This window comes from Gymnoscopelus braueri (genome assembly GCF_963280865.1).
Source record: "Gymnoscopelus braueri genome assembly, chromosome: 10".
Lineage (NCBI taxonomy): Eukaryota > Metazoa > Chordata > Actinopteri > Myctophiformes > Myctophidae > Gymnoscopelus > Gymnoscopelus braueri.
Window position 1 is genome coordinate 36,761,967 of NC_137611.1, and position 19,448 is coordinate 36,781,414.

At 41.7% G+C, this 19,448-nt stretch overlaps 2 protein-coding genes across 2 annotated transcripts; both read right to left on the reverse strand.

The window, feature by feature from the left end:
• Positions 1 to 3,163: 3,163 nt before the first annotated feature.
• Positions 3,164 to 13,459, reverse strand: and2 (actinodin2; the record flags this gene model as incomplete). The annotated part of the gene is made up of 6 exons (XM_080439882.1): positions 3,164 to 3,613; positions 3,876 to 4,739; positions 5,261 to 5,430; positions 6,147 to 6,191; positions 8,068 to 8,142; positions 13,432 to 13,459. 6 exons carry the CDS (start codon positions 13,457 to 13,459, stop codon positions 3,164 to 3,166), a joined length of 1,632 nt encoding a protein of 543 aa, XP_080296008.1.
• On the reverse strand, positions 13,092 to 18,095 carry LOC308094132 (COP9 signalosome complex subunit 9-like). Its single transcript, XM_080440605.1, has 3 exons — positions 17,895 to 18,095; positions 15,880 to 15,952; positions 13,092 to 13,780 (listed from the first exon to the last, which is right to left on the reverse strand). Exons 1-3 carry the CDS (start codon positions 17,991 to 17,993, stop codon positions 13,743 to 13,745), a joined length of 210 nt encoding a protein of 69 aa, XP_080296731.1. The 5' UTR covers positions 17,994 to 18,095; the 3' UTR covers positions 13,092 to 13,742.
• Positions 18,096 to 19,448: the final 1,353 nt, after the last annotated feature.

Below are 19,448 nucleotides of genomic sequence, written 5' to 3' on the forward strand. Positions count from 1 at the left end.
CCTTGAAGCTGATGTCACATATGACTGGATTTGAAATGAACGTAAACTTTGTCTAAAATAGCTGCAGCAGGAGACAGTTGTGACTCCTACAGAGCCGGGGAACTCAGCAGAAGCCATAGCTTTACAAAACACCTACAATTAGGAGCATACTTCCATGGGGCTTCCACAAGAGCATGTTGTGTTCAGGTAGTCATTACTGGGCTGGGCTGTGAATTACCTGCCTTTAAAACTGTCAGTATCAGCCGTAGAAGCAGTAGTTCTCTCCTGGAGGCGACTAGTGTGCTAGAGTCGGTGACAGTTGAAATGCAGGACAGGGGACTCGTAGCCCGCAGCAGCTGCAGGTGGAGTCATGGAGAGTTATATCCAAAAATGCCATTCAACCATTTAGGAAGGGGGGGGTGGGGGCATTATGTAGTATTTATGGTAATCCCAAAGTTTATTATCTAATGTCTCTGGGAAATAGATGATGCAGAACGTAAAATGTTATCAATTCATGTTGAATGGTCCCTGTTTCAGAGATTTTTTTAAATTGTATTCAAGTGGTGGACACATGAGCTGCATGGTATTCTGAGCCCATATCATCGGTATAGATCCACCAAAACTTTGCTTAACAATTACTTCGACAGCCTCTATCATGGGTTTTGGAATCTCTCTATCTTTTCAGCGTTTTTTCGCCCATGGGTAGAGATAAAATGTTCAACCTGGTCTGTCAGTCCCCACACACCACTTGGGTCTCAAACACATATCTTGAAAACTATACTGGCTAGATTGACATGGAATATACTGTGCACCTTCATGTCTCCCCCAAAAAAGACTATTTTAGTGATACCATGGCCTTTCCATAGCACCAAAGATACCTATTGCATGCATTGCCATGATTTTGGTGACCCAATGACCTTTGCTCTAGTATAACTCTTAGGCCAAAATGTCCAATTGTATGCACGATATCTCAAAATGTAGTGGGCCGAATGCCATGCAACAGATAACAGATCTTAACAACAATATCAGTTTATTTTTCATAACATTTTATGAAATTACTTAAAATTATAAGTTTTGAAAAAGTGAGCCTACAGGTAGCAGAATGTAATTGCACAGTGATGACTTTACGAGTGGAAGCTGCCAGATGTGTAAATATCTAGCAAGCTGTTCAAACACCTTTTTCCCAATATTTATAAAACATATTTATTCTTTATGAGAATGCCAAATGAAGTAAAAGATTTTCCCACATTATTTTAATATCTATCCAGCATTTAAAATGATCTGTTGCCCTGCAATTTAATGTGCTCAGCCAGGATGGACCCTACTGATATTGGTGACCCGATGGCCTTTCCTTTAGTGCCACTTTTTCCACGTTCATAGGCTACCGTTGTACTGTTGTTGGCCTCCGAATGGAAGGGCTGTAGTCGGTTGCAGAGAGGAGGATTAGGGACTAACTAAACTCCATCCTGGTAAATCCCTCCCATCTCGCCTATGGCGAGTTGCAGGATAGGGTGAGCACCTTCAGCCAGAGGCTCACTCTCCCAAAGATGAAAACAGAGCGGTACAAACGTTCTTTTATGCCAACTACCATCAGACTGTATAGTGCACTCTTTCCTTAATGCATATGTTCTGTGTCGGCCATGTTCTTGTGTGATTATGTCCATGTGTGTGTCTGATGTGTTTTTGTTTGTCTTGTAGATTATAGATTATTTATTTTATCACATTATGCTGCTGTTACGCCTCAATTTCCCTTCGGCGATTCATAAATTATATCTCATCTCATCTCTACCTATATTTTACAGTCTATGGTTCATACAAGTTAACTCACAGTCGAATGGGCCAACTGCCATGAAACCTGCTGAGTGCATTCCTGCTCCCTGGAGGATGAACCTAACTATTTGAGTGGTTGATCCCATTACCTTTCCTCTAGTGTCGTCCTTCATGTATTATGACGTGTCTATGACCTTAATGTGTGGTGTTATTACTGGTTCATCGTTTTGAAAAGAAAATGGAGGACATTTTCAAACATTTTTTTATTTTGTATTTTATAAAAATTAAACAGTGAGTATGTGTTTTGAGGTTCAAAGTTACAGAAAGGTTTGGAGAGAGAGAGAGAGAGAGAGAGAGAGAGAGAGAGAGAGAGAGAGAGAGAGAGAGAGAGAGAGAGAGAGAGAGAGAGAGAGAGAGAGAGAGAGAGAGAGAGAGCGAGAGAGAGAGAGAGAGAGAGAGAGAGAGAGAGAGAGAGAGAGAGAGAGAGAGATAACCCAAAAGGAAATAGGTAATGTACAACAGCATGGAATACTTGCATATTGACACAAACTCACACTAACCCTAAGTATACCACATGTCTATACAGAGACTCTTTTCTACAAACATACATGTAGTATTTAACCAATTGAACCCCAGAATTATGGGGGGAACATTAGCCAAAAATAGTCGATCTACAAGTTCACAATGCATCATGCATCGCGTTGCTTGTAGATCAGCAATTTTTGGTGAAGACTGAAGAGTATACCAGCATAACAGCTGTAACTCAGGTCCATTTCACTAACACTAGAGGGTTTAAGCGGTTAATGCACATATTTCACATAGAGTTTTAAGACCAAAGGGAACTGCTGTTCAGTTACAGCAGACCATAATGGCACACGCTCCGGGCCAATCGGACTCGCTGCTTCAGAAATCGTATTTATTGTCCATCAGGCGTGGGTCCAGAGGTGGCTTTCTGGAGTCCATGAAGAAAGGTGAGCTCCCACCCGGGGTGTGGTGTGGGTGGGCTCCCTGTCTTACAGATTCATCTGGTGTCATGTGGATTTGCGGGAGTCTGTGATGGAAGCGGGGACATGGGTAGCGAGCTGCTTGTCCTGCAGTTATATGTCACTGGTTCTCAACGTCCGGTCCGGGGACCATCAAGGTGTCCAAATGGACCCTTTAACAGGTCTTTAACTCTGAGAGTGTATGAATGGAACCAAATGGACCCTTAAGTGTCCATTTGTAAACTCTCAGAGTTAAATTGATAATTTAACAGTGTAGATTGGGGTCCCAAAGATACTAAAAGAAAAAGTTTCATTTGTACACTCTCAGAGTTACAGACCCGTAAGGTTCCATTCAGACCCTTGGTGGGCCCCGGACCAGACGTTGAGAAACACGGATCTGTGTAACAGAAAGATGTTGTGACATTGCTTACTTAATGCCTGCTCTGGCTCATGTAGCCCCTGAGGAAGTCTTCGAAGCGTGGGGGGCCGGCGGCGTATGGGGCGGGCTCATCGGCGGCGGCGGGTTCATCGGCGGCAGCAGGCTCATCGGCGGCAGCAGGCTCATCGGCGGCTGCCGCTGCGGACCTGGCGCGACGCAGGCGGCAGTTGTAGTCGAACTCGGGGTCACAGTGAGGGTCATCAGGAAGAATGATTCCGTCTGTGCCGGCGGGCTTCGGGGCCTCGACGGCGGAGGGCGCGACAGCCTTACCGCAGCCGAAGTCAAACGGATGACAGGCGGGCGCGGCCGGAGCAGCTGGAGCTTTGATGTCGGCCTTGGCTTTGGGGGCGCCGGCCTTGACGGGGGTGCAGTCCTTATCATAGTGCACATAGCAGTCGTGGCCGTCCTTGGTCTTGCCGGCGACACCGAGGTTGTAGCGTACCTGGTTGGTTGATTGATTGAGGGTGGGGGGGGGGTGGTAATAAAACAAAACAATAATACTTTGACGCAAAAACAAGATTGCACCCAGGAGATAATAATACATGCAAAATATTATGCAACACCCATTTAATTTCACTATGTTATTTAATACACACTGAATGAAAACGCAACAGACAATTAATACACGACAATTCAAAGAATCAATTATGCTGCTAGGCTAGTTTAAACAATTGACTATTGGTCTTTAGTAGGCAGATTCAGACCTGGTGCTCAGGCAGCTGTGGGGGGGGCTTGCGCAGGGCAGCCGCGGCTGCTAGTATGCAGAAGGGGTTGACGCGAGGATCACAGGCCAGAGGAGCGGCGGCAGGTTCCGCTGGCGCGTCCTTCATTGGGTACTCCAGCACGGGCTTGGTGAGGCCAGACAGCTTGGTGGCGGTCAGGGGGTTGCAGCCCTCGTCGAAAAGTGGGTTGCAATGCTGCTCATTCTTCGGGGCGTCTTCAGCGGCCAGGGCGGCAGGGCCAGGGGCTACCATGTGGTAGAAGCCAGTGGGGGCCTTCTGGACTAGGATGGGCTTACAGTAGGGGTCCTTGGGGTTGCAGTTCAAGGCAGAGTAGGACGGGGCTGGTCCGGGGGCAGGGCGGTAGCCATAGGCGGCCCTCAGGTGGTACTGCAGACACTCGACATCTTTGGGCTGGCAAATCCTCAGCAGCTCGGTCTTCTGCTCGGCGCTCAGGAAGGACTCCAGGACGGGGGCGTAGTAGTAGTAGCCGGTGGGGGTCCTCATGGGCATGGGCAGGAAAGGGGTGAGGATGGGTGCCGGGGCTGGCTCGGGCTCGGGCTCGGGCTCAGGGGCTGGGGGAGGAGCCTTGGCAGCGAGGGGGTAGAGGCAGTAGGGGTCAATGTAAGGGTTGCAGTATCTTACGGTGGCAGCCTTGATGGGGGCTGGCATCACCAACCCAGCCTTGGGCTTGGTGGAGGCCTCGGCGATGCACTCGGGGTCGTCAGAGTTGGCACAGGACTTGTAGATCGCGCTGAGGTGGGCGAGGTAAGGGTTGAATGAGGGGTTCTCCTCTGACTTGTGACTGTTCTGCAGCCAGGCCATGTACAGACGATCCAGGTCCTCAATCTGACACACACAGAGAGAGAGCGAGAGAGAGAGAGAGAGAGAGAGAGAGAGAGAGAGAGAGAGAGAGATTAACAAGTTTCAAAGGTGACACAAACTACAAGATGAGAGATCCTACAGTATTTATATTTTTGGGATGATGAAATGCATGTAGTGATGAAAGTAGTGATATTTTCTTTCCCAAAATGAGCACAAGTAATGAAGCATTGTGATTACCAAAGAAAATACTTTCTGTGACACTAAAAATAGTCTTTGATTTGGGAAAGAGTGTCTACTAGATAGCATATTAATACAGCAAAGAATAGTGAATATCTGGGCCAAAAAACATCATTCCTCTACTTTTCTGTATATTCAGAATCTGATCTTTTAATATGGAGAAAAAAGCTTGAGCTGCAATAGCATTTTGCACTTACACAGAACAGTAATACAATTTCTGCCCTGTATAATTGAGTGGAGCCCAAAATGTTAAAAAAATATATATACATATTAAAGTAATCATAATAACTATAATAAATGCCACTCACTCCCTCCTGGTTGTGGGTATCCATGAAGTATTTGTACCAGCCCCAGAAGTCGGGAAGACGTTTGATGTGGGGGATGGTGACCATAGGGTAAGGGATCATAGGGAGGTTCCTTCTGTTACGAACCAGTGTCTGCAGGTTGGTAATGGCCTCGGCTTTCACGTCACTAGATACTGCAGAGAACGACCACAACACTTGACATGAAATTATCGGTGTACATTTGTACAGTACAACTGTGTTATGTGGATATACAGCACAGTACATATGCATGCACACAGTGTTATGTTGTTAACCACATGAACCCCTAGTATAAACCCCTGGGGGAGCCGGCCAACAAAGTAAAGTATATGGTTTAAGTCAGTGGTTTTCAACCTTTTTCATGCCAAGGACCCCTAAATTGATATACATTTGGCCGCGGACCCCCATTTGAAAATCTTTTGTGCCAGCCAGGGACCCCCAGAAGCAAAGAAATCATTTAATTTTCGCTTAAATAAAAATATTAATATTCAAAGATATGCACACTTTTTCAAGGTTTTTAAAAAATAGCAGATCTACAAGCTCATAGCGCGGCACTGGGTGCCGCGCTATGAGCTTGTAGATCTGCTATTTTTGAATAGCCAAAGCTAAGTGGTTAAAATGATTTTGACGCCATGTTAACTAATTTTGCTGTGGACCCCCTGGTACTCCCTCAAGGACCACTGGTTTAAGTTATTAAAATGGCATGTGTATCTACGTGTTTGTAGCATGTATGTCTTTGTAGACGGGAAGGTTGAATGGATGTTTAGATGTAGAATCATCAAACTCTACAGTCTTTGACCTTTCCCCTAAACCGCATTCGACTTTCTGGATAAGTGCCAACGTGCCAAGTCCCCCACGGACAGCCCCTCACCTTCTGCCTCCTCCTGCCGTCCCACCGGAATGGCCCCCAGAAAGTCTGTAAAACAGAAAACGCCAACGGCATAGACATGAGCTGACAAGGACCAGATGTCTGTTACAGCTTTCTCCCTCCAGTCTTGGAGGAAAATGCTGACCTGCTAATAAGCCCCTGCAAGAGCATGGCAGGCAGGCGCTGGGGTCTGTGCCCCCCCCCCCCCCCCCAAGCATCCTGCAGATTGACACCCCCCTCCAGCCCGACACCCCCCCAACAACCCCTGCTTGGGTGTAGGCTTTGAACCAGGTTGTTGGGAGCCTGTCTGTTTTTATATGGCTGTCAGAGGGAAACTAATAGAAGTTAACCTGTAAAACTACAAAGAGCATGGGCAATGCAGTATATGGCAAGAACGCCTAATGTACACACACACACACACACACACACACACACACACACACACACACACAAACAAGCTCTCTCTCTCGCACACTCACTCACACGCACGCACGCACGCAGACAAATACACAAACACGCAAACACACACACACCAACTCCTCACACAGAAACACAAACACGCAGACATGAACCAATTATTGTTGCATGTTAAAATGTTTAGGGGGGGGGGGGGGGGGGACATGTTCTGTGAACATCCCCTTTTCCATATGTTGAGTAAATGTGGTACCACCAGGGGTTTCCTTCTGAAGTTTATGACTACAGAGGAAACAGCCATGTCAGCTGATTATACACAGTAAAATCCTCAGTATTCATGTTATCCATTTGTAACTCTGAGTGTACAAATGCCCTTACGAGTACACATGGTTACATTTGCACACTCTCAGAGAAAAATGAGCGCTGGTGATTTTACTGGTGCAGTGGAGACTAGTGATCCCTCACAGTTATTAATGAGGAAAAGGCTCCCGGGCTCCCCGAGGACGAGGGCTCTGTGTCTCAGGGAAGATTTTGATCTACTTGAGCGCTGTCTTCACCTCGAGCTAACATGTCACCTAGCTGTATTAAACGAGATAAGAGGTAATGGCTCTTTTATCATTCTGTGCCATAGATTAGGTCCCAGTCCCACTTATTAAAACATTAAGGGTATAACAGCATAATGTTGCCTGCAGTGGGGCTTGGTAATGAACTGCATCAAAGCTTCGAATCAATTGAATTCCATTAAAGTCTCTCACCTGGTAATAAAACAATAGCTAGCAGAATTCCAGTGTGGACCAGGGAAAACGACAGTCTTCCAGCGCATGCCATCTTCTGTTTTGTGTGCTTCCTGGGGCCAAAAGTAAAAGAGTAACATTCGATATTAGGAAATGTTTTCTTGATGATATGATTCCCAAGCTGTGTTCTCGTGGCTTTTGCTGGATGTTTAAAAACCAATTGGTTAACTAATGAATATGCAAAAACTGTGACAACAGACTAGGAACAATTAGAACAAAGTTTACTCATTTGGCTGATACTGAGATAGCAGATAATTGAGGACACACAGTAATAATTATAACAGAGTTTTTTTAGGCAAAAACATTTTCTTCTGTAAGCAATCTGAGAGGAAAGATTGTCACCTACAGTTTTAGATAATTATAAAACCAGAGGATTTCTCCAAATATAATCCAGTTGCAGGTAGCTGCTGTCAACAACTAAACCTCAGCAACAACAGCACCTTTCAACTCCTTCTCATTCCAGCTTGGGCTGTAAATGAATCACAGCTAGCACACTGATTGAGCACATAGTCTTAAACAAATCCTCTGAGATTAAAAAAATCACTCGACTCAATCCAATCCAGCTGCAGTTGCAAGAAGTCAAGGTCACCTAGCAATTACTGTGTAACTGTAAAAGAAAAGACAAAAGTGGCATTAAATCCATCCCCTACTGTACCTGTAAGGGTGTTGAAGTATTGACCTCCTGGGTTCACCTCAAGAGCGTAGGGACACCACACCTCTGGGAGCCAGTGGCAGGGAGTCACTGCGCTGTAGCTGTCTGAGATGTGTAGACCCTATACCTCTCTGCCTCCCTGTATGGGACAGACGGACAGAGAAACATTTTTAAGGAGCCCCATGATCATTAAAAACAAAAAGGCATGTCATATGGCTCCGGCATGCTGTTTGGCGCTCCGGGATTGGCTCCTGCGCCGCTGATCGACCGACCAATAGGGGTCCTGTAATTAGGAGAGGTGAGCAGCGTAGAGCCTGTTCTTGATGCAGAAAGAGTAAACAGGGTGCCATTTACGTGTACCGTGGTTTGTTTCTTCACATGTTTGGAATTTGGGGTAAATGTTGAGAGGTGGCAATTCCACAAAGCAATTTACTTGGTAGTACCTGTGGCTGTGGCTATTTCATAGCTGTTTTAACACAATTCATTCAATTAAAGCAATTTGGATGTAATGTATTTGGAGTGGTAGATTATAGATCCCACAATGGGAATTACCATTGTTATGATTATATGATTAGGACAGACATGTATCTGCTTGACGCAGTAAATACATTAATTCACTCTCATCTGCATAAGCACATACTGTTACGCCATGGCTGTCAACTGCTGCATCAGATAGACTGACGCCATGTGCACAATGATACGAGGTGCATTTGTTGTTTTCCTACTCGTTCTGTTCTTTTCTTTTCTCACGTCCAGTACTATATACTGTATATTCTCTATGTGTGCGATAAACGTTAGAACTAGGTAACAAAATGCATTTACAAGTACTGTAAAAGATTAAAACCCCTTCTTGGGTAATTGGGTAAACGTTTATTCCGGGTCTTGTGTGCACCCCAGAAAGTAGCTTGGTTCAGTATTTAGATATTTGATATTCATTTGATCAGACACACCCCCTCCTATATAAGCCCATTAAACACATTACTTATCTTCATTTTAAATCAATGTCTAAGGTCTAAATTGAAAAATAAAAATAAAAATACAATTAATAAAAATAAAAACAAAAAGGACTGTCCCCCTCATACCTTTGTACTTTGACTTTAATAAGATTTTGTATTCTGGACTTTTATTTGTAACAATGTATTTCTACACAGTGGTATTGCTACTTTCAATTAAATTGAAGTAGTGACGATAGGTAATAATCAGAATGCATACCCCAAAAAGGTGCAGGTCAATGGTAAAAAAAACTATATGGGATACAAAAATGAAGACTGCACACTTACACTCTCCCAATATCTACTGGGCTTAAAATGTTAATAATTCACGTTTTGGCATTTTGCCTCGACAGGATGTGACACCACATCCATACAATGTTTTATTTTATTTTTTGTATCCCATGTTGTCCTCCACAATCTAAAGTGATTGACGTTCTTATCTTTAGCACCTCTATACCTACCATCACTCATACAGTACAGTCTGTATTTTTAAACCTGGTAGGCTCTTCACTACCTTTACTCTCTTGAGTCTTGTCGTCATTTCAGAGCTAACAGCTGCACTTCATTACTGTACTTCAGTGCTGCTGCTCCAACATTTGATCCAGTGGTTAGATGCACTTTTGGTATGCATCTTTTTCTAACATGCATTGGGACAATGTCGTGTTACTGCTCTATATGTAAATTGTCTTGAAAACGTGTGATTTGGCACTGTAATAAATTTGAATAGAATTGAAATTAAATGCATTCAAAGTGGATGTTATGCATCATTATGAGTGAGGAGCATCAAGCCCAACCCATTTTATCATTTCATAAATATACATAAACATCACTGAGAAAACAAGCATTGATTTTTTTCCATTCCCAAAAAGAGTACTTTTTTCTGAAAACATTTGGGTTTCCATCCCACTGCCTTATTATGGAGGTAGGCAGCTGCAGTCATCAGGGAGGCAGGCCTCATGGAGGCCCCTAATGAAGGCAGCTGTCGTTAATGCTGTATAAGGTAGGGTCGTTAGCTCTATGCTGCCAGCTCCACTGTTGTGTACACAGTCCTTGAGCCTATATGCCACGTTGCTCCCTCGGGCTGAGCCAGTGGAGTATACTTTAGCCAGCTAACAAGCTAAAAGCAAAAATACAACTATACAAAAGGTTATGTTTTTTTTTACTACATCAATACTTTGTGTGCACTCATTTCCCAATACAAAGACAAATGTTATATAGTGTGTGTGTGTGTGTGTGTGTGTGTGTGTGTGTGTGTGTGTGTGTGTGTGTGTGTGTGTGTGTATATACACATACAATTTGTGTTAGGCTATATATATATCGTTGTTGTCGGGCAGAAACCTCTCTCCATATTTTAACTTTTTGTCTTTTCCCTACTTCATCATCGTACTACAGCTTCACACAAAAGCATCAAAAGTAGCAGATCTAGAAGTGTGGGGCAAAGCGGCGTGACGCGTTTTGAGCTTGTAGATCTGCTACATTTGCTATTTTTTTTATTTGAATCCTGAAAAGTAACAGTTTTGGACATATGAGGTTTCCACCCGACAGAGACGATACATAAAAGTTCAAGTTGTCTGTGTCCAGATTATGCCAAATATGGAGAACCCCAACGTCATCGATGTTAGACATTCCAGACGTCATTCCAATCAGCGTTGTTATACAAAGGTTGACCTCAGAGATAATTGCCATTGTAAAGCAACAGTTACTGTTGTGTTTGGCATCAGACCAGAGCTCGATCAGCGAGAGAGAGAGACTGAGGGAGAGAGGGACAGGGGAAGGGAGGGAGGGAGAGGGAGGGAGGGAGAGGAAGAGAGGGAGAGAAGTTATGTGTGATGTCAGACCAGAGCTCGATCAGCACAGAGTGATAGGGAGAGTGAGAGGGGGAGGGAGGGAGGGTATGGAGAGAGAGAGACTATTTTACCACGCAATGCTGGGTACCAAAACCTGAACACGCAGGCCGATAAATTATACGCTGTATACCGTATATTTTCCAATCCAGTGCTATGTTGTGATATCCCCATAATCGAAAGAAATCAAATAGGCAATGATAATTTCATCAACAAAACCAACAACCCAACTATTTTCCTTCTGTATTGTACTCCAACATGACATGTGTTTCACTGACAACTTAGCCTCAACCACCATCCCTGCAATTTACACATTTCAGAATTGCTGGGCCTGTCAATGGAGAAGACAAATGCCTCTCTTCCTCATGTTGACATGTTGGCTTTGCTGCTGGTCAAACACAACAGTAGAGATGTGGGGAAAAGGGACACGCCTGGTAATGTCTAAGCATGGAAAATCCATGCCAAGTGAAATTTCTGTTAAGAACACATAAAGCGGTTCATGCTACTTGTGAAAGAATAGCTCATTAAAAAACACAGATGCTTGTGAAAGAATTATGATGCCTGACAACTGCTTTTATGTAAGGACTTTATTAAGCATGGTCTATCGCTGGTCCTCTTAAGTTGTACTTCACACTAAGTGCATGAAGACAAGAGGAGTAATAATGTATGTCAGTGTTATCAAACAAGAGAGGAGAATCAAAGATAGTTCAGGTTTAATTTGTAACAAAACAGAGAATGTTTACCAAAGAAACCAAAAAGTGTAAAGGGAATATGCGAAGGGCATACTCTCCCTCAAACAGAATTTACATATTTCCTATGATCTGGGACAGCTCAGTGTATAGTTATGGGAATTTCTCTCAAAGGCTAGATGACTGCCAAAATTTTCATCTGTATTATCGTCAAAATGGAGTTCCCTTGATAATGACTTGGATTTTAAGTTGGATATTGTAACAAGCAGCACAGAGGAAGGAAAGTTTTCAGGCGATGGCCTATTTAGTACAGCATATATATCATTGTGCTGGGCCATTTGCATAAAGTAATTGGTTGTTAAAAGCTAAAATACAATTACACAAAGTCTCTTTTTTATTGCAGTGTAGCTGTGTGTGTGTGTGTGTGTGTGTGTGTGTGTGTGTGTGTGTGTGTGTGTGTGTGTGTGTGTGTGTGTGTGTGTGTGTGCGTGTGTGTGCGTGTATTTCCTTTGTAAATCCTTTCCCCAGTCACCCTCCCCACTTCAACATATTCTCTCGTGTCTAGCTTTGGGTGTGATATGTTTGTTCAGCAACTGGGGTCTCCCCGTCTCTCCAGCTCTTTAATTAACAGAATTTTCAGGTCTGGATACCAATTTAATCAGGAGAGAGAAATCATACAGGATACAGGATAAACAAGTGAAATTGGAAGTGATGACACAAAGAAATGAGCAGACAAAGTTGGAACTGGAACACTATAAAATTGAAGCTGATAAAGTGATACTCTCTCCTGATTGGATTGGGTGAAATTGGCAACCCTACTGGAAATGTATTTTCTGTTCATTAAAGAGCTGGAGAGACGGGGAGACCCCTGTTGCCGAACAAACACTCTATCAATGACTACTATGAGAAAATAGAGCTTTAACGTTTTACACACACACACACACACAAAAATACCTGTTAATTTATCAACCTCAATTGTTTGTTTTTGTCATGAGCACAACCAGTTTCACTCTAAACACTGATTAATCACTATATGTGTGCGTTTATTTGCCATTGCTGCATCACATCTGCATTTTACCACTAAACTCGCTCAGAGGGAATTTATTATGTTTTTCTTTTTCTGTCATCACCTATAGCACATACAGCATCTGCAAAACACAAGTGATAAGTGCTATCACTATACTGTATCGCAATATACATACTGTATCGTCTCTGTCGAGTGGAAACTCTGTACTGCATGTCCAAAACCGTTACTTTTCAGGAAATGGAAACGAGAGCCTATGTTCCAATGGATCCAATGTAAATATTATTCAGTCACAAATTCTAATTTTCATCACTTTAACTTTAACTTTCAACTATTTCAAAAAATGCCATTTCTGCAAGCTCTCAACCCGTCGCATCGTGACTCGTTGGGGATCGGCTTTGTTAGCTACTTTTTTATGACACTTTAATATGATAAAGTAGGGCATTGATTTACCAAAAAAAAACATAAAAAGTTGAAATATGGAGATTTCGGTTTCTACCCGACAGCAATGATATAATACCATACACTTAAGGCTTAACTCACAGAGGGAATTATTATTTTAATGTTTCTGTCATCACCTATAGCACATCTACAAAACACAAGTGATAAGTGTTCAATGTATCAATATATATACAATGTCAAGGGACACAGGTCAAACATAATTGAACATCAAACTGTACATACATATTTGACTATTACATGTGTAATTACAAATATTGAAGAGTGATTCTTGCAGACCGCGATTCATCACATGCCATCTGCAGTATGTCTAAGGGCGACAGCATATGTTGGAGGCTCTCCCATCATATGCATACATATATAATTATGTTTGAAAGGGGCGCACCTCTAACAGGTGTTCTTCAACGCCAAGAAACCTACAATCCAGCATGGAGGTGGTTGAAGTCATGTACACCGTAGGTGCTCATAATTTTAGCATAGTGCATATGGAGGAATTCTTGGGATCTGAAGAATGTCACAACATCTGGATCTGCTGGAGACTTTTTTGAGAATGTTTTAAAACCCTGAAACTAGGAGACCAATGAAAGGAAATTGTATGTCATTAAGACTGTGAATGGCTAGTTTTGTCTCGCAAAAGAAAAACAAATAGACAGAAAAAGATGTCCATGGAGTCGGGTGAATTCACAGATCATCGCAAAAACCGTGAAGATGTGCTTATCTCTCTCTCTGCCTCACAGGAGGTCATCATCATCGAACAGGTCTTCAAAATCTGCGGATGGTAAATCAAAAAAACATCTGTTATCATTAGACAGAAGTTATAATACAGCATGACCACGGTGGTCGTATTTAAAACATTTTTTGCAAGGGAGGCATTTTCTCATAAAGCAGTCTAATAGGTCGGTGGGTTAAAAGGGGGCGAGGGGTGATAAAAGTAAAAGGTCTGGGAACACACTTGCTGCGCTGTCCATGTGTCCTTCCTGTGGGCCTTTACGTTTGTGGGGTCAGAGGCGAATGGCAGAACTGTACCGACATGCTTGGAAAAGAAATGACTTGAAAAGAAGTCTGGCCTGGCCATCTGCACTGCCCTGGCCTGGACTAGCCGGGTTTGCATAATGTATGAACTATTATTAGATCTAAATAAAGTTCTCGTGCACATAAAAGTAAAGGTATCATGCACATTATATCACCAGTAAAATGGGCATATAGACTTAAATACTGGCCTGGCCTTCTGCACTCGTACTGGTCGGGTAAGCATAAGGTATGAACCATTTGTAATGAACATTACAAATGGTTAAACATTAAGAATACTGATAAATATGGATAGACTGAATATAAAGTGCACACACTGAAGAGTGTGCACCCTGAAACCCTGAGCACAGGTCTGCAAAAAAAATATGTCATCAGTCAGAGGGAACATGGAAACCACTACTCACAACAAGAGAAAAACAATATTTTGAGCCAAATTAAAGACCAAAAACATTGCCTACATGACTGGAATTTGAGGATGACACAACAGCGTGTGACATGTTCCAAGGTTTTATTGGATGACACGCTGCAGGGACCTTTTTATATTTTTAAGAGCCTCTTTAGTAGACATTCTTGAAAGTTCTATTTCGCCTTTTCTTCTCACGGGGTAGGGGCAAGGCTAAATGTGCAGTCATATTGAACACAAGTGTTAAATTCTCAATTTGATGGCTTTTTTTCTTATCTTATTTTTCATTATTGTTAGCTTACTACTTATTTTGTATCTCTCTACTCTTTCCTGAATCTGTGTTTTATGCCTACTGAGGTGCTTATATGACACCTGAATTTCTCTCGGGATGAATACAGGTCTGTTTGTCTGACTATATCACTTTCAAGGTCTGTCTGTCTGTATGTCTGTCTATTCACTATTAATCTATGTATGATTGCACAACATACATCTTTTTATCATACAAAAACAGACCCTGCCTACTTTTTAAATGGCCTTATACAAGGCAGATCCTGCCTGCAGTGCAGAGGAGGTCCACATTGAACCTGTGAGGCGTAAGCTGAGAAGTCGCTACCGTTTGATGTAGCTTCGCCCCAGGACAAAGATCACACTTAATTATAAAAAAAAGTTAGTAGAGGGAAAAGAAAAAAAGAGGGGGTAGGGGCAGTTGGGGAAAAGAGAGATGTGGGACTAGTAAAGTTATTTCCTGCTGTTACTGAGCCCAGTGTTTAGACACCCAGGAGTGAAAAGAAGGTATGTGCTAATAGATTCAATCTGACTTGACTGAAAACTTCTGTTCAAAATATGTTCAAAATTCATAATCACTTCCAGTGGCTTATCTCTGAAATCTAATTCATCTTTACATTTGCACCATCAGTATAAGTGCAGTGGTTCTCAAAGTGGGGTCCAGGCATCCCAGGGGTCCTTAGGGGGTCCCCAGCTAAATTGGTTGATGTACAGTAGCATCAAAAAGCAGTTAAAAAGTAGCCACTTTAACCCTATAAACATCAGCTATTTGAAAATAGACGATCTACAAGCTCAGCTCACAACAGGTCACATCTGCTATCGTGATTTTTTTTTTAAATATTTTTTTAACATTTTAACAAAAATCTTGTATGGGGTCCCTGGCACACAGTATTTTTTTTGTATGGGGGTCGCAGCCAAATACATATTAATTTGGGGGTCCTTCACATGAAAAAGTTTAAGAACCAATGCACTAGTGCATTACTTGGTGAGTCTGAACTATGCAGGTAAGGCTAGAAGTTACTATGTAAAAAAGTAAAAAGTAACATTACTGAGGACATAAATTGAGACCTCAATGTTTTAATTTGAGTTTGTTAGTCGATAAAAAAAAGTTCATAGCAAGCTACAGCTTCAGGATGACATTTTTTTTTTACCATTGAAGAAGTCCAAATGAACAGCTTTTTCATTTGCAGCCAAGTCCATCAGCAGTCCTGAGCTTCCCCCCGCCTGCCAGAACACAAAAATGCAATGCAGAAGAAGGAATAAAGTTAAACTAGTCATCTAGATAAGATAAGATAAGCCTTTATTGATCCCTTGAGGTTCATTCAAGTTCCATAGCAGCAACTAGTCTTGGACAAGACAGACAGACAGACAGACAGACAGACAGACAGACAGACAGACAGACAGACAGACAGACAGACAGACCGACAGCACTTACAGCAGTAACACTGGAGAGGTACAGGTAAGAGTAAACAAAATAATATAAAATAATATATAGCTTAGATTCTGGAACCAAATATCTGCACTGGGTCTCTGAATGAGTTAACATTATGTACAGTCTTTCAATAAATATAAATGTACGATCAACATTGAATATATGAATAAATAATTAATCAATGACTATATGCATGAATAATACAGTCTATCAACAGATAAAAAGAGATACAGAACAGATAGATACAACTAGCCAAGCAACTACTTATAACTTATAATAGTGTGTACACTCTAATTAAGTCCTAGAATGTCTGTGAATCACAGTGACTTGTCATGTATTCCATATACACAGATCATCCCTATGTCCTCCTATGTCGGTGCCACAGTCCAGCAGTCCAGAAATTACTGCTGCCTGGACAGATATGAAATCTTCCTTTGGGGAGCAGTGGTGGAAAAAGTACTCACATTTATTTGAATTTTCTTTTTTTCAAATAATTGTAGTGTTGAGATGTAGTGGAGTAGAAGTAAAAGCAATGAAAATTGGTAATACTCCAGTAAAGTAAAAAAGACCTCAAAGGTGTACTTAAGTACAGTACTTGAGTACATGTACTTAGTTACTTTACACCACTATGCTCCTTTGGGGAGCATAGTGGGGCACACATGACAGGTGCTTCAATTGCAATTGATGTGGGTAAGTAATCACACCTGTGTGCCCCATACCTGCAGGTATGGGGCACACAGGTGTGACATGCCGTCCATACCTGAAGTTTGTTTTATGTTCAGTTCAGCAATGATTTCGGGATCCAACAGGTAGGTGAATGTTGTCTGTGTGTTTCTTGTGGAAAAGTGGATTTAACACACGTTTTCTGCCACAATTTTAACTTTCAAATTTATATGAAACTGGAGGAGAATAGAAAAGCTGACTCCGGGTCGCAGCAATTAATTATTGGGTGAGTAGTGTAACAACACACGCAGCCAGCGCCACATGTAATGACGCAGCGATGACTCGCCGACACAGGAGGGCAGTGTAGCCCTGAAACATGACTGTCATAATCATGACAGTCATGGATGAACTTCAGCTGGTGTTTGCACTCTCCCTTTTTGGCCCGTACATCTACATAAACGTTCAGATTTCAAATAAAGTGCTTACCTCATGGCCACGGATATCACAATTATGTTCGGCCCCGCATACGTACCCATATCTATCGAATTGGTCAATAAAAAGCATTTTAATCCGATCGGTGGCCTTTTTCTCCTTATTTCCTCCATCTGCTTTCAACTGCGCGACCCTATCGCTTGGGAGGTGTACTGCACTTTGATACACTATGAGAAATGGCCACCGATCGGATTCAAATACCTTTTATTGAACAATACGGAATATATGGGTACCTTTGAGGGCCCGAACATAATTGTAACATTCGTGGCCATGGGTTAAGCACTTTATATTTGGAATCTGAACGGTTATGTAGATGTAAATGGAGAAAGTGCAAACACCAGGTTGAAGTTCATCCATGACGGTCGTGACAGACGACCGTCGTGTAATCCATAGCTTGTCTATTATGGAATACATGAAATGCATGTATTATTATCACAGACATTCTGGGGCTAACTCTAATTAAACATAGGCCTACGTGCTGACGTGGCCATCAAGTCTGTTTAAAGAATACTGTGTTTAATAATGTTTGCCAACAACAAGCTTGGTCAGACACAGATTAACTATAAACAACTAACTAACCTCGTCCAGATCCACATAAGGTCCTGCTCCTTCAGGGAACATTTCATCAACTGCTGGCTTCATCATACCGGTCGAGTTGGACTGATCCTTTAGTGGCATAGATTAATAAAATGTATATGTCGTTCACTTGTTATCACTGAAGCAGAAACACTTCAATGGGCTGCTGGCAAAACACAGCTACTGTACCATAGATCTATTGTACGCCAGAGAACCCAACGTACAGTGTTGCCACATTTTGTGAGAGAAATAAGTAACCAGGTCTAAGAAAATAAGCCCAAAAGAAGCAACTTTAGGCCACATGAGCGCTTTAAACCTATGCATCAGCTATTTTCAAAAACTCTTGCATCAAAATGTGGAATATTTGGAATATTTTTCTGAAACATTCTAACAACATATGCGCTCCCCTGACCCTGGCCACAAAACATTTATGAAAATATTTGAGAACCACTGGTTTATTTTTTTTGGAAGAAAGTCTAAATAAGCATGTACACTTTGAAACAAGTCCTAAAAACCGCAACCTGCAACTACCAATAATATTGGTAGTTGCAGGTTGCGGTTTTTAGGACTTGTTTTTCTGTAAAGTTGCTTGTAAATATTATTTACAAGCAACTTTACAGAAAAAGAAGCCCAAAGTCGCTTATAATAAGCCGACATGGCAACACAAGAACCAAATCTTTTAATGCGGTGCTGCATGAAAACAATTCCGGTAAGAAATCGAAGTTAAGGTGTAGAGTTCCACTTGCGGTGAGTGCTGCTGATGAGAGAGATTTTTCTGTTTTATTTTACATTATACTTTTAGTAATGTTTTTGACAGTGTTGGAATTACTCTTTGGATATTTTACATAATGTTTTAAATAAAAGAAGCAAGTAAGAGTCGTGTCAAGATGAAATGTGAATTTTCGAACTAATTTCAAATCCCTAACCCCCCAAAAAAGAAAGTAAAATACAAAAAATATTTATATTCTTATATCAAAATAATGTATTTTCTTCCTGTAATACAAAATATGAATGTGTGCTACATAGGGTTGAACAATTTCAACAAGTAGCCTAATATTATGACATCCACTGTATAGGAAAGTTTTACTTTGCATCAAAGTAAGTAAAAGTATACTCATTATGTACAATCATTATGTAGGCTACTGAGAAAAATATGAGTATATTACAGAAATATAATTGTGTGTGTGTGTGTGTGTGTGTGTGTGTGTGTGTGTGTGTGTGTGTGTGTGTGTGTGTGTGTGTGTGTGTGTGTGTGTGTGTGTGTGTGTGTGTGTGTGTGTGTGTGTGTGTGTGTGTGTGTTTAAAATAAATGTGAAACAATGATATCATATAGATTTGAATAGACTGATATAATCATTATAACTTTGCTGATTTATATTTTCTGAATCCACAAAGTGACTTAAGATGCAAAATAAATGGAGTGGAGTGAAAAGTACTATATTTCCCTCTGAAAAAAAAGTAAAAGTGTAAAGTAGCAGAAAATGGTTTTACTCAAGTTCAAGTACCTCAAAATTGTACTTGAACACAAAATTGGAATATATGAGCGTCTTCTAAAAT